This window comes from Salmo salar, chromosome ssa09 (genome assembly GCF_905237065.1).
Source record: "Salmo salar chromosome ssa09, Ssal_v3.1, whole genome shotgun sequence".
Lineage (NCBI taxonomy): Eukaryota > Metazoa > Chordata > Actinopteri > Salmoniformes > Salmonidae > Salmo > Salmo salar.
In genome coordinates this window covers 16,845,390-16,859,390 of record NC_059450.1, presented here as the reverse complement: position 1 = coordinate 16,859,390, position 14,001 = coordinate 16,845,390, and the positions used below count along the sequence as shown (strand labels likewise).

The following is a 14,001-nucleotide window of genomic DNA, read 5'->3' as shown; positions in this document are numbered from 1 at the left end:
CAGCCAGCCAGCTAGGCAGGGAGTGGCTAGCTAGAGGAGGACCATGCTGAATTGAGAGGAGACAACATGCCAAAACAGTGTGCCATCACAATCACCACCGGTTGGCTGTTCTCCCGAAGAGACAGAGAGAGAGGTCTAGAGAGATCCAGCTGAGAGCTGAGTAGAGGACACTTAACTACACTGATCTGAACCCAGGTGAGCCTTACCTACGGGCAATATAATATAACTTCACCAACTATCTTCACATGTACCTCAGCCAGTCCAGATTAAGTTAGAACGGTAAAGGTTAGGTATACACAATGTCATCATCAGCAGGACATATGTCCACACATGACAAGACATGACAACAAACGTGCTATGTACCGGCAACCGAGCATCTCATCATTTTCCTCCTCTATCGAGAGGACCATGGAACAAAGCTCAGATGCCTTTGATGATAGCCCCATCTAGTGGTTATGAGTGGAAGTACAGCGACAATGCAACAGATCCCAGCTGTACAGTTTATTGGCAGGTGGCTGCAAGAGCAGTCCCATTCGCTTGTGTTTGACCGTGGCTCCCTCTTCTGGCCTTAGTTACTGGAATCTACATCAAGAAAAGCACATGAACACAGGAGAATGACAGCACAGTTTTGGTGCTCTCAGAGTTTTAGAGGCAATGTGTCAAACACTGTGGCTCTTCGTCAGGCTTCCTCTTGGCCTTACCTGTCTCACATGACCCCCTCCTACTGACTAGATAAAGCCTGCTTAGGATAAAACAGAAAATTACCTGGTCCACGCTGGTGAAGCCTTTGTGCATGACGTGGTAGAGATGGACCAGGAAGTCACTGTTGGGCAACACATCCTGGTTCCTGGTCATCATCTCACAGATGAGTTTATAGGCCTGCAGCTTACCCGCCTTGAACTCTGCAGGCAGCATGGTGGCCTGGGGGAAGAGGGAGAGGAGGACAGAGGGAGAGAACGGGAGTGAAGGAGAGAGGTAGAAGGGAGAGAGACCAGGTCACACGGTTATAGCCACATGCATGTCTTTGATAATTCTTAGTTAGGTGATGCGTGTAGAGGCAGTGGACCTCTGAACCGCTGAGTCACCTTGAAGAGCCAGGAGGCCAGCATTCTGAGAGGAGGGATGAAGACAGGCCGGGGAGGAGACGACTGGTTATCCACACTGATGCCCAGGTTGTCCCGGATCTGCAATTAGGGCATGACCGCATTAGCCAGACTGAAAATCTACAGAACAAAATATTGACTGAGACAAATTTACAGTACATGACATGTCATCAGGGCTGATAAGAGTGTTTGAAGGCTGGGCAGTGCTTACCTTAGCCAGTTTGTGCCAGAGGTTGTAGAGGTAACTGAACATCTTGGCGTGGATCCTGGGGCAGCGGATGCTGTTGACGTCCCCCAGGATACCCAGAATCCTTCTCCAGAGCACAAAGGCAGAGTCAGCGTGCCAGCCGGTCAGGCTCCCGCCTGCGATGATGCTGACATCATCAGTCAGACACTCACGGCTGTCTGCAAGACCAGATAGAGCAGAGAGAGAGAACTCTGATTTACTACTGTATAAACTCTATAGTATAACACTAGAACTCTGATTTACTACTGTATAAACTCTATAGTATAACACTAGAGCTCCAGGCCTGTCCACACCCCGGACACAGGTGATTCAACACAGAGGTTGATTTTTCCCAGTCACCAGAGTCACACACAGCTGAACACACATGTGATGGCTGGGTATAGGATTAACACAGTGCAACACGGAGGGTGGTGGGCAGTTCAGGCTAGAAAGGGGGTGTGTAGGGGCAGTAGCAGTACCCAGGTCCTGAGGCATGTGTAACACAGACTGATGTATGGTGTCCTCCAGCAGATGGGGGCAGTCCCGGCACTCAGTGTGCACGAGCAAAGTTGGTGAGGCGGGGGGGTGCTGCTGGTGGTGGGACAGGGGGGCTGCTGGTGGTGGGACAGGGGGGCTGCTGGTGGTGGGACAGGGGGGCTGCTGGTGGTGGGACAGGGGGGCTGCTGGTGGTGGGACAGGGGGGCTGCTGGTGGTGGGACAGGGGGGCTGCTGGTGGTGGGACAGGGGGGCTGCTGGTGGTGGGACAGGGGGGCTGCTGGTGGTGGGACAGAAAACACTCAGGACAGAAAACAAGACGACAACCAGAAGCCAGTGGAGCTTGACGGAGCACAATCACATGACAGAGGACAGTGAATTCACAATGAATCAATGTAAGAGTACAGATGAGGTGGGGATGGTGTTGGGTCAGGGGTTACGCTAAGGGTCAGGGGTTACAGCTGAGGTACTCTTTCATTTGACAAGAATTGACAGCTATTAGCCATAGCTGTTTTTTCCAACATATTCACCTACGCTGAACCATGATAATATTTCGAGATACTTTCCATAGACGTACCTAACATTTCTTAATTGCAAGGAGACTCTCACCTAACATTGCCCAGTAAACATGTAACAGTAGTAACCAATCCATCTTTATGTGCCCTCCCTCAATAGCCATAATGCGTTAACCTAATACCAAAGACAGCTTAATAAACAAAAGGCCCAGCTGCCTGCTGAATAAAGACCCCTGAGCAGGTGGTAAAACCAGAAGGCTAGATAGAAGTGGAGAGAGAGGGAGTGTTTTCTCTTTAGAGCTTCATAGGCCAGGGTGAGGGAGGGCAGGTACTGAAGATACTGTAGAGCAGACAGAAGCTGGCTATGAAGGTTATGCTAATCCTCTGAAAGGTCAGGCTGCTCTGAGATTAATCCCCACACAACCCACGGACAAACACCTGAACCTGACAAACCCCACAGAATACAAATCTACTGAACCTGAAGGCCATATGCTACAGTATTTATCCCATATAAACCAATCCCCTCCAAGCCTCGTTTACCAACATCAGTCCCCCCAGAAACCTTACCCAGACCCCCCCGACCAGTCCAGTACCTGCCAGGGCCTCATTGTGGCTGAGCAGCAGGTTCCTCTGGCTCCCTGTGTCTGCTGTGACATCTATCTGGGCTGACTGGGTGTCTGCCTCCTCCTCAAAGGCCTGCCAGGCCAGCAGGCTGCCGTCAGCGTCGTTCAGGTAGCCGTTGGACGTTTCGCTGCTCACACTCACACTTTTCTCCTGGAGCGTGGGTCTTGCATAGTTGTTGTGTCCCTCTACAGAGTAGTCCAGCTCGGCCGGACTGCTGCTCCGCCGGATCAGAATCTGGGTGCACAGAGGGAGAAGTCATCAGTGGTTGTTTCAGAGATGACTCTATCAGATGCCCTGCTGAAATAACCAAACAAACTAAGAGGTTCACAGATTTTGTGTCAGGTGTGTTTCTCACCACTGGCGGGTCGCCGTCTGTCCTCGCTTCCGACGCCCTGCCATCGGAGCCACAGGAGTTGTTGGGGGAGTACTCCCTCTTGTGGCCTGGAGGTCACAGTGACTGTTAATCACACTGGACACACACAGCCCCCCACAGCAGACAGCCCATGGTCATAAAAACTGTTCTAGTCTCATCCCTACATCCTCTAGATGCATGATAAGAATGAGTTGTAGCCCAGTGGTTCCAACCTTTTTTCGGTTACTGTACCACCAACTGAATTTAGCTCTGCCCGGAGTACCCCTGATGTACCCCCTCATGTACATTTAACCAGCAGACCTACGGTCTCATCAGTCTTCTCAAGTACCCCCTGTGGCTAGACCAAGTACCCCCAGGGGTCCTAGTACTCCTGGTTGGGAACCACTGTTGTAGCCTGTAGACTTCAAAGCACATCAATCACTGTATAGATGGACACATTGTTAGCAGCAGTATAGATACTTCCACTAGAGGGCAGCACTGATTGGTGTATCCCTACCTGGGAAGGTGTCAGTCAGTTGCTGTGTGATGTCGGAGGTGCTGCTGCTGCGTGGTAGAGGGCTGTCTCCAGCCTCCAGCTCCCCGTCTCCCCCACACTCAGACAGCTGGACTTCCTCCACATCTGAGCACCACGACCAGGGAGCCAGGACAGGACAGAGGGTTAAGAGCAATGCATCCGGCATCTCATACCCGGCACGCTACACATGCTCTACCACACAGAATTCCGTCAACTTCAAGGTGCGACACATATGATTTTTCGGAAAATGTGTATAATATATCTGTCGTTAATAGTGTAACGATAGTGTTTCACAGTATTTCTTACCCAGCAGTGTTGTGATTGGCTGTGATATTCGGCTATTGATTTCACCCGACGGAGCGGCATCTGTTGTCAAACCGGGAAAATTGTTCTGACTTTGTGTTATCTACTGAAAATCGCTCTGTCATTCCCTGGTTGCTAAAATTCTACACTGTTCACTCAATTTCAGTTTATCTGAGAAAACAAGCACTGAATAGTGTAGGGAAACATTGCACCATCAAAATCGCTGTGAAATATAGTTTTTACAGCTTTACAGCTGTTTCAAGCTGGTGGACAAAAATGAAACTTACTTTCGGTTTTGGTCCACCAGCTTCAAACACCTGTAAAAATGATATTTTTTTTATCTCACAAAAACAGAAATAGAGCAAACAGTAGAATTTTAGCAACCAGGAAATTAGCTATTTCCGCTACACACTATCTATCCATATCTATCTATACACACACACACAAAAGTATGTGGACCACACCCGTTGCTGACAGGTGTGTAAAATTGAGCACACAGCCATGCAATCTCCATAGACAAACATTGGCAGTACAATGGCCTTACTGAAGAGCTCAGTGACTTTCAACGTGGCACCGTCATAGGATGCAAGTCATTTCGTTAAATGTCTGCCCTCCTAGAGCTGCCCCGTTCAACTGTAAGTGCTGTTATTGTAAAAAACGTCTAGGAGCAACAACGACTCAGCTGCGAAGTGGTAGGTCACACAAGCTCACAGAATGGGATGCTGAGTGCTGAAGCGCGTAAAAATCGGCTGTGCTCCAATACTCACTACAGAGTTCCAAACTGCCTCTGGTTTCCATGGCCGAGCAGCCGCACACAAGCCTAAGATCAGCATGCGCAATGCCAAGTGTCGGCTGGAGTGGCGTAAAGCTCGCAGCCATTGGACTGTGGAGCAGTGGAAATGCCTTCTCTGGAGTGATGAATCACGCTTCACCATCTGGCAGTCCGAAGGACAAATCTGGGTTTGGTGGATGCCAGGAGAACGCTACCTGCCCCAATGCATAGTGCCAACTGTAAAGTTTGGTGGAGGAGGAATAATGGTCTGGGACTGTTTTTCATGGTTTGGGCTAGGCCCCTTAGTTCCAGTGAAGGCAAATCTTAATACTAAAGCATACAATGACATTCTGGACGACTCTCTGCTTCCAACTTTGTGGTAACAGTTTGGGGAAGGCCCTTTCCTGTTTCATCATGACGATGCAAGGTCCATATAGAAATGGTTTGTTGAGATCGGTGTGGAAGAACTTGACTGGCCTGCACAGAGCCCTGACCTCAACCCCATCGAACACCTTTGGGATGAATTGGAATGCAGACTGTGAGCCAGGCCTAATCGCCCAACCTCACTAATGCTCTTGTGGCTGAATGGAAGCAAGTCCCCGCAGCAATGTTCTAACATCTAGTCGAAAGCCTTCCCAGAAGAGTGGTGGCTGTTATAGCAGCAAAGGGGGACCAACTCCAGCCATATAATGCCCATTATTTTGTAATGAGATGTCTGATGAACAGGTGTACTTTTAGTCATGTATTGTAGATAACATAGCCAAAGTCAGAACAGCCTTCCCAGTTTGACAACAGATGATGCTCCGGTGGGAGAAATCAATAGGCGAATATCTTAGCCAATCACAACACTGGTGGGTAAGTAATACTGTGAAACACTGTCATTCCACTATTAGTGCCAGATATATATTATGGGCATTTTCTGAAATTACAATCCAAAAATTCTAGAAAATCTTACGTGTAGCACCTTTAAAATGATAAAATGGTTCCATTGTTTTAGCCACGTAGTGAGATCGAATAGGAACATGCAGTAATAAACAGAACAGATTAGTATATAAGTCACAGACAATTGCCCTTTTTTATTTTCAATCCAAAACGACAGTAAGTAGCAGTGAGAAACAACAAGGGTTTCCACTTCCCTGAGTGTTAATAAAACAGTGAGGGACTGACAGGAGAATGGGAGACGGGAGAGAGTAGTGACAGACAGACGGAAGAGACAGACAGGGCGAAGGAGGGAGGACACCACACAGACAGCTCTCAGAAACACTTTACCTGAAAGCCTGTGAGAGCAAGAGATACCAGAAGAGGAGGAGAGACCAGGCAAGAAAGAGCTCACAGTGTGAAGCAGCATAGGAACGCTTTTAGTAGTGGGCAGAGCCTCGTAAAGATGGACACAGCTGCTGATAGACTGGCTTCGCTTAGCTTCCATCACAGAGAGAGAGAGAGAAGGAGGGAGGGAAGGAGGAAAAATAAGAGGAAGAGAGAAGGGGATAAAAGTCAATAAGATCATATAGAGCAGAATGGCAGAAGGACACCACTGGCAAATATATTTAACCGTTTGCATAAAAATTGTAAGAGGGGGGGAAAAAAAATAGTGCACAAAAATACAACTAAAGAAGTCAGAATCCACTAAGGGTTGAATCCTAATTTGAGATCTGCAGGTGTAACTTCAACTGTTATTCATGTCAATTTGCTCGAAAAATGTAAAAATGTTTTTGTTTTTTTGTGCAACTCCAACTTCAGCCCTAAGGCATTAAGAGTGAAACAACAGGCATAGTGAAATTACTGAGACAGGAAATGAAGAACTAATAACTGAGACTTCAGTGTAAAGAGAAGATAAATAGAATACATTAAAGCCTAAACCCCGAGGCTGGATCTCACGTTAATTTGACACTTGAGGGCTCTTCACCTAGACAAAGACACTGCTCTACTAGATTTGTTGCATTTTGTTCAAAAAAATTAAAAACGGACCCGTTTACATTTGAGGGACGCCATTTATGCAATGCGTTGCTTTTATTTGAAGCCCAGATTAATTAGTTCTCTATGCACATGACAGAAGAGGACATATACAACTGGCTTTGAGTGCATCACAGTAAAGACAACTTATTTCCATCCACACACAACTTTGTAATGTTATCTCCTAAAAATACACTAAAAGAAAAGCAAAAGGCAGCTGGAAAGGGCTGGGACACGCAAGCTTTTATAGTGATACAATTCATGTGTCGCACATATTGCATTCTAGTACATTATTTCCATAATAAGAATAAGGTACTGGTTTGAAATGAGTAGACCTAGGATCTTAATTTGATCACCCTGTTGCAGGAGAACCTTCCTGCAATGCAGGACATTTGAAATGTGTCGTGTAATTGAGGTTTAAAAAGGTTTCTGAAGTTTGTACATTTCCACTTTGCAATTTCAGACTTGATTTTCCCTTACGAAAAATGGATCAACCCCTACAAAAATGTAAATGTACTATAATCCACATTTCCTGTCGCTGCGGGACTATTGCTGCTGTAGCAACCTGGCTCAAATTAAGATCATACATCTGTAGTCAGTCAATAGGACAATATGACCATATTTATTATTAGTGCCCAGTCATTTCAACACCATGTCGCAGGAAATAATCATCAGAAAAATATTGCCAAGTACGTTTTGGCATAAATAAGATTACACACATTTTCAGTTTTCAAAGATAAGGCGTTGGGGAAGTGTGTGTGGACAGCACTTCAGGCCTAATCTAAAAGAGAGAGGAACATTGCAAGAGAAGGAGGATTCTATTCTCTGCCTACACCACACTTTAATTAGTCGCTTTCATTTGGAGATAGCATCGTCTCTACTACAGACCGCTACTGTTACCCGTTTTATGCATATTAATGAGCATTAATTACACTCTTAATGAAACTATCAAAAACGTCTACTGATTGATGTGTGGGCCCTCTCTCTAGGAGAAGGGGGGGGTGGAGGAGGAGGAGGGATATCGGGATGTTTGATGATCAATGTGGGAGAAATCCAATTAGACGAGAGAAAAGGAAGAATTTAAGGCGGTGGCGTTTCATGTCAGTCACACACACACACACACACACACACACACACACACACACTCTTTTAAGAGTCCTCCTTCAGGCCCAACTACATCTGGTCCAGGCTCAACAAGCTCTTCAGCGAGCAGAGATGCTATCAGTCGTTCGTGAGTGAGTGAGTGAGTGAGTGAGTGAGTGAGTGAGTGAGTGAGTGAGTGAGTGAAAGGAGGAAGGTGAGGAAACAAGCAAAGCGGGTCACTCTTTCATCCCCTTCCGTTAGGGATTAGCTAGTTTAGAGACCGCTCATCTCTGCTCTGGATCGCCTGAGAGCTCAACTGATCATTAGACGGAGACATCTCCATCAGTCAAGTGGATGTTGTTCACTGTATCTGAACAATGAAGTAACAACGTCCGTCTCCAACATGTCACCAGGGGAGTGTGTGTGCGCCGGACAACTGACACAGAAACATGTTGACTTTGACATCTGACAGGAACAATGGAGACCATCTGCTGTCGCTTTGTGCTTAGAGCTGAGCCCTTCACCAGCACCTGGGCTAACGTACACATGCCCTGCTTTTATATACACTCACTCACTGTGGAGTCTATGGAGAGTCTGGTCTACACTGTAGTGTCATAGAGGGACTCTGAGATCTGGCACTTGCCAAATATGACTTCATTACAGTAGCATGTGTGTGTGTGTGTATGTTCACCTGTGGCTTTCTGTCGGACGTTGTTGCGTGCCTTCTCCACGCCGGGGGCCCCTGAGGTGGTAGCGCTGCGGAACCTCATGGGCTCATGGACCCCCTGCTGGTCTCCCTGGTTCCTCCAGCTCAAAGAGAAGGACCTGGCCACCGCTGCTGCCTTCTGGGAGTCCTGGATCACCCCTGAGTCACAGACGAGAGACACAGACACACGCAAATAATATAAATACAAAAGCAAAAAGAGAAACTGAATCTTTCGACCATTGTTGCTCTATTCTCTGAGGCTTACACAGCGTCATCCCCCTCGATCCCTCCATCTATCCAGGGCTCTCAATTTAAAAAAAATGTGTTGGTAGCATTGGTGCTTCCAACTTGAACAAGTTAGGAGCACCACATAAAATCTAGGAGCACCAGACAAATTGAGATACAGCCTTTATTGGGCCGGTATGAATTCCAGCTAAACTCAGCAAAAAAGAGACGACCTCTCACTGTCAACTGTGTTTATTTTCAGTTAGTCTTCTGCATAATTCTACTATTTGTATTCATTTGCATCACCGTCAATGACACTTTTATTTGAAGGCAAACTGAAGTTCAATTTCATTTGGCGAACAACAAGTGGCAACCTAGCTAATACTTACTCACAAGGATTCCTAAATCATTGCTAAGAATAATGAAAATGACAGTTTCTACTGGTCATGGTTTTCAGGCTGGTTGTATTGGTGCTTCCTCTCACTGTCAACTGCGTTTATTTTCAGCAAACTTAACATGTGTAAATATTTGTATGAAAATAACAAGATTCAACAACAGACATACACTGAACAAGTTCCACAGACTTGTGACTAACAAAAATGTAATAATGTGTCCCTGAACAAAAGGGGAGGGGGTCAAAATCAAAAGTAACTGCCAGTATCTGGTGTGGCCACCAGCTGCATTAAGTACTGCAGTGCATCTCCTCCTTATGGACTGCACCAGATTTGCCAGTTCTTGCTGTGAGATGTTACCCCACTCTTCCACCAAGGCACCTGCAAGTTCCCGGATATTTCTGGGGGGAATGGCCCTAGCCCTAGCCCTCACCCTCCAATCCAACAGGTCCCAGACGTGCTCAATGGGATTCTGCAGTACGGCTGGTGGCATTGTCATGCTGGAAGGTCATGTCAGGATGAGTCTGCAGGAAGGGTACCACATGAAGGAGGAGGATGTCTTTCCTGTAACGCACAGCATTGAGATTGACTGCAATGCCTGCAATGACAACAAGCTCAGTCCAATGATGCTGTGACACACCGCCCCAGACCATGACGGACCCTCCACCTCCAAATCGATCCCGCTCCAGAGTACAGGCCTCGGTGTAACGCTCATTCCTTCGACCATAAACGTGAATCCGACCATCACCCCTGGTGAGACAAAACTGTGACTCGTCAGTGAAGAGCATTTTTTGCCAGTCCTGTCTGGTCCAGTGACGGTGGGTTTGTTTCCATAGGCGACGTTGTTACCGGTGATGTCTGGTGAAGACCTGCCTTACAACAGGCCTACAAGCACTCAGTCCAGCCTCTCTCAGCCTATTGCGGACAGTCTGAGCACTGATGGAGGGATTGTGCGTTCCTAGTGTAACTCGGGCAGTTGTTGTTGCAATTCTGTACTTGTCCCGCAGGTGTGATGTTCGGATGTACCGATCCTGTGCAAGTGTTACACATGGTCTGCCACTGCGAGGACGATCAGCTGTTCGTCCTGTCTCCCTGTAACGCTGTCATAGGCGTCTCACAGTACGGACATTGCAATTTATTGCCCTGGCCACATCTGCAGTCCTCATGCCTCCTTGCAGCATGCCTAAGGCACATTCACGCAGATGAGCAGGGACACTGGGCATCTTTCATTTGGTGTTTTTCAGAGTGAGTAGAAAGGCCTCTTTAGTGTCCTAAGTATTCATAACTGTGACCTTAATTGCCTACCATCTGTAAGCTGTTAGTGTCTTAACGACCGTTCCACAGGTGCATGTTCATTAAATTGTTCATGGTTCATTGAACAAGCATGGGAAACAGCGTTTAAACCCTTTACAATGAAGATCTGTGAAGTTGTTGAGTTAAGAATTATCTTTGAAAGACAGGGTCCTTCTTTTTTTTTGCTGAGTTTATGTTGTTCCCTAGAAACGAACAAGCCTGTAAAGCCATCTGTTTATTATAAAAGCTAAAACGTTGATACAAATACCTGTCTTTGAAATTACAAAGTCATTTGTGGAATATTAGGTTTCTACATTGTTTAAAAAGCAACATTTCCTAAGCTATCCGTTTTCCATTGTTTCTGTTCCGCCAAATGTTCGGATGTACTGGTAAAGTTACCAGGTTGTTAGCTAGCTAGATAATGAGGTAACATAACTGACCAAGCTGTTTTAGAATCGTTTTAGCACGTCCCACGACGTGGTTTATAAATGAAAAAAATACGGCCCGCCAATGGAGACGCATCCCGCCAATGGAGACGCATCCCGCCAATGGAGACGCATCCCGCCAATGGAGACGCATCCCGCCAATGGAGACGCATCCCACTGCGGCGCCAATGCGCGATAGAAGAGAAAAAAACCTAGCGGCGGTGATATGGATCACCACTTTGGAATGGTTTGGGCTAGAGACAAGTGGCTTTCTCTGTAGTAATGGTGCAACCACCACGGTCACGAATCTGTGCGTTTCCTCTAGGGAACTCCTAAACAGCAATACAGCTAAGCCTAACCATTATAATAATTGTTAAATGGCAGATTTGTTTTCTAGGCGCACTGGTGCTCCCAAATTAAAATATTAAGGAGCATTCGTGACCAAAAGGGTTGCACTTTAGAGCCCTGCCTCCATCCCCCTCTCTCCCCCCCAGCCTCCTCACCCCGTCCCCTCTGTTTCTTCTCCTTCTGTTCGCTGAGTTTGTCCAGGGGCAGGTTGCTCATGTCCAGGCCGTAAACGGAGCGGGCCAGGACCGCGGTCAGAGAATCCATGATGCTGGCCCACTCGGTCACCAGCTCCTCCCAGCCTGTCAGAGACGACAGCACAGACAGCAGCTCGTCCCACAGCTTCCGAGAGATGAACACACACAGGTTGGCCCGTACCCACGCCACGATGATCGTCTGGGAGAGGATGTAGGGGCACAGAGGCACAAAGACATGAGGATGAAACAGAACATCTCATTAATCACCATAGGCAGGCAGCTGGTTCTTATTGGCTTGTGATCAAAACACTAACAAGCCATTAGAGCTGTAACATTGTTTCCACATTACATTAACATCACGGGCAACCATCATTTCCAGGAGCGTCGCTGGACTTCCTCTAACAGAGGTATCAGAACAACTCCGTAACAGTAAGAGAGGCTATGTGATCCCCAGGCTGACTGACCCGGAAAAGGATGGCAGCCAGGCTCTCAGCAAAGATGTCTTTTCTTTGGTTCTCCTGAGGCCTCTTCATCACCGCCTCAGTGATCCTCAGCAGCACCTGTAGCATCTGCTCCCTACACACACCAGACACACACCAGAAGATATAATTAGTCCATCATTGTGTATCAGTAGATCATCATATAACACAGTGGAACTGTCCAGGTCTGTCTGACAATACAGTCCTTCAGGTAAAAGCAACCGCTTGGTTTAGAATTTGTTTTCCTATTTAAGTATTCAGACCCCTTTTCCCACATTTTGTTACATTACAGACTTGTTCTAAAATGTCTAAAATGATTTTTTTCCCCCTCATCTATCTACACACAATACCCCATAATGACAAAGTGAAAACAGGTGTTCCGAATTTTTTGCAAATTTATACAAATAAAAAAACAGAAATACCTTATTTACATAAGTATTCAGACCTTTTGCTATGAGACTCGAAATTGAGCTCAGGTGCATCTTGTTTCCATTGATCATCCTTGAGATGTTTCTACAACTTGATTGGAGTCCACCTGGGGTAAATTAAATTGATTGGACATGATTTGGAAAGGCACACCTGTCTATATAGGGTCCCACAGTTGACAGTGCATGTCAGAGAAAAAACCAAGTCACGAGGCTGAAGTAATTGGTCGAAGTTGAAGGTCCCCAAGAACACAGTGGCCTCCATCATTCAAAAATGGAAGAAGTTTGGAACCACCAACACGCTTCCTAGAGCTGGCCGCCCGGCCAAACTGAGCAATCGGGGGAGAAGGGCTTTGTTCAGGGAGGTGACCAAGAACCCGATGGTCACTCTGACATGGCTCCAGAGTTTCTCTGAGGAGATGGAACAATCTTCGAGAAGGACAACCATCTCTGCAGCACTCCACCAAACAGGCATTTATGGTAGAGTGGCCAGAAGGAAGCCACTCCTCAGTAAAAGGCACATGGCAGCCCCTTGGAGTTTGCCAAAAGGGACCAAAAGACTCTCAGACCATGTGAAACAAGATTCTCTGGTCTGATGACACCAAGATTGAACTCTTTGGCCTGAATACCAAGCGTCACGTCTGGAGGAAACCTGGCAACATCCCTACGGTGAAGCATGGTGGTGGCAGCATCATGCTGTGGGGATGTTTTTCAGCAGCAGGGACTGGGAACTAGTCAGGATCGAGGGAAAGATGAACAGAGCCAAGTACAGAGAGATGCTTGATGAAAACCTGCTCCAGAGCGCTTAGAACCTCAGACTGGGGCAAGGGTTCATCTTCCAACAGGACAACGACCCTAAGCACACAGCCAAGACAACGCAGGAGTGACTTCGGGACAAGTCTCTGAATGTCCTGGAGTGGCCCAGCCAGAGCTCTCTCAGGTTTAACATCTCTGGAGAGACCTGAAAATAGCTGTGTAGCAACGCTCCCCATCCAACCTGACAGAGCTTGAGAGAATCCGCAGAGAAGAATGGGAGAAACTCCCCAAATACAGGTGTGTCAAGCTTGTAGCGTCACACCCAAGAAGACAAGGCTTTAATCGCTGCCAAAGGTGCTTCAACAAAGTACTGAGTAAAGAGTCTGTAAAGGGTCAGTTATTTATTTTTAAGAAATTAGCAAAAATTCCTAAAAACCTGTTTAGAAATTGTGAAAAACCTGGAGGGTAGCCTCACGATATCTCAAAATATTGGCCACCATTAATTGGATATTTGAGTGCCGTAAAATAAGTGGGCTATACCTGACAGGTGTGAGTGGTTTAGGTTAATTGTCCCATCCTTTGTGGGATCTGCCTGTCAAGCAGCAGCAGGGCGCATTTGCCGATGTAACTTTACTGTTAGCTGATAATGTTCACTTTGCATGCTACCGGTAGAAACGTTGTACAGTTGGCTTAACATAGCGGTAAGTAGACCTAATGTACTTTTTTCTCCAACCGACATAGCTAACTTCGCTAGGTAGGCCTAACATTATTCCCTTTAAAACATTATTTAAAAACAG

The 14,001-nt window shown here is 46.8% G+C and overlaps 1 protein-coding gene across 3 annotated transcripts in view; it reads right to left on the bottom strand.

Annotated features, from left to right (window-relative positions):
* The window catches only part of ralgapa2 (Ral GTPase activating protein catalytic subunit alpha 2), a 150,695-nt gene that overhangs the window by 83,552 nt on the left and 53,142 nt on the right, over positions 1-14,001 (bottom strand). For 2 of the 3 annotated variants that reach the window (XM_014210400.2, XM_014210399.2), the window contains exons 14-23: positions 12,009-12,120; positions 11,506-11,743; positions 8,653-8,826; positions 6,195-6,344; positions 3,833-3,955; positions 3,319-3,404; positions 2,933-3,197; positions 1,315-1,508; positions 1,086-1,184; positions 766-921 (exon numbers count right to left, since the gene is read on the bottom strand). In XM_014210400.2, coding sequence (XP_014065875.2) covers positions 766-921; positions 1,086-1,184; positions 1,315-1,508; positions 2,933-3,197; positions 3,319-3,404; positions 3,833-3,955; positions 6,195-6,344; positions 8,653-8,826; positions 11,506-11,743; positions 12,009-12,120 — 1,597 coding nt within the window. The remainder of the gene's footprint in view (positions 1-765; positions 922-1,085; positions 1,185-1,314; positions 1,509-2,932; positions 3,198-3,318; positions 3,405-3,832; positions 3,956-6,194; positions 6,345-8,652; positions 8,827-11,505; positions 11,744-12,008; positions 12,121-14,001) is intronic. The other variant, XM_014210401.2, reaches the window with a different exon arrangement.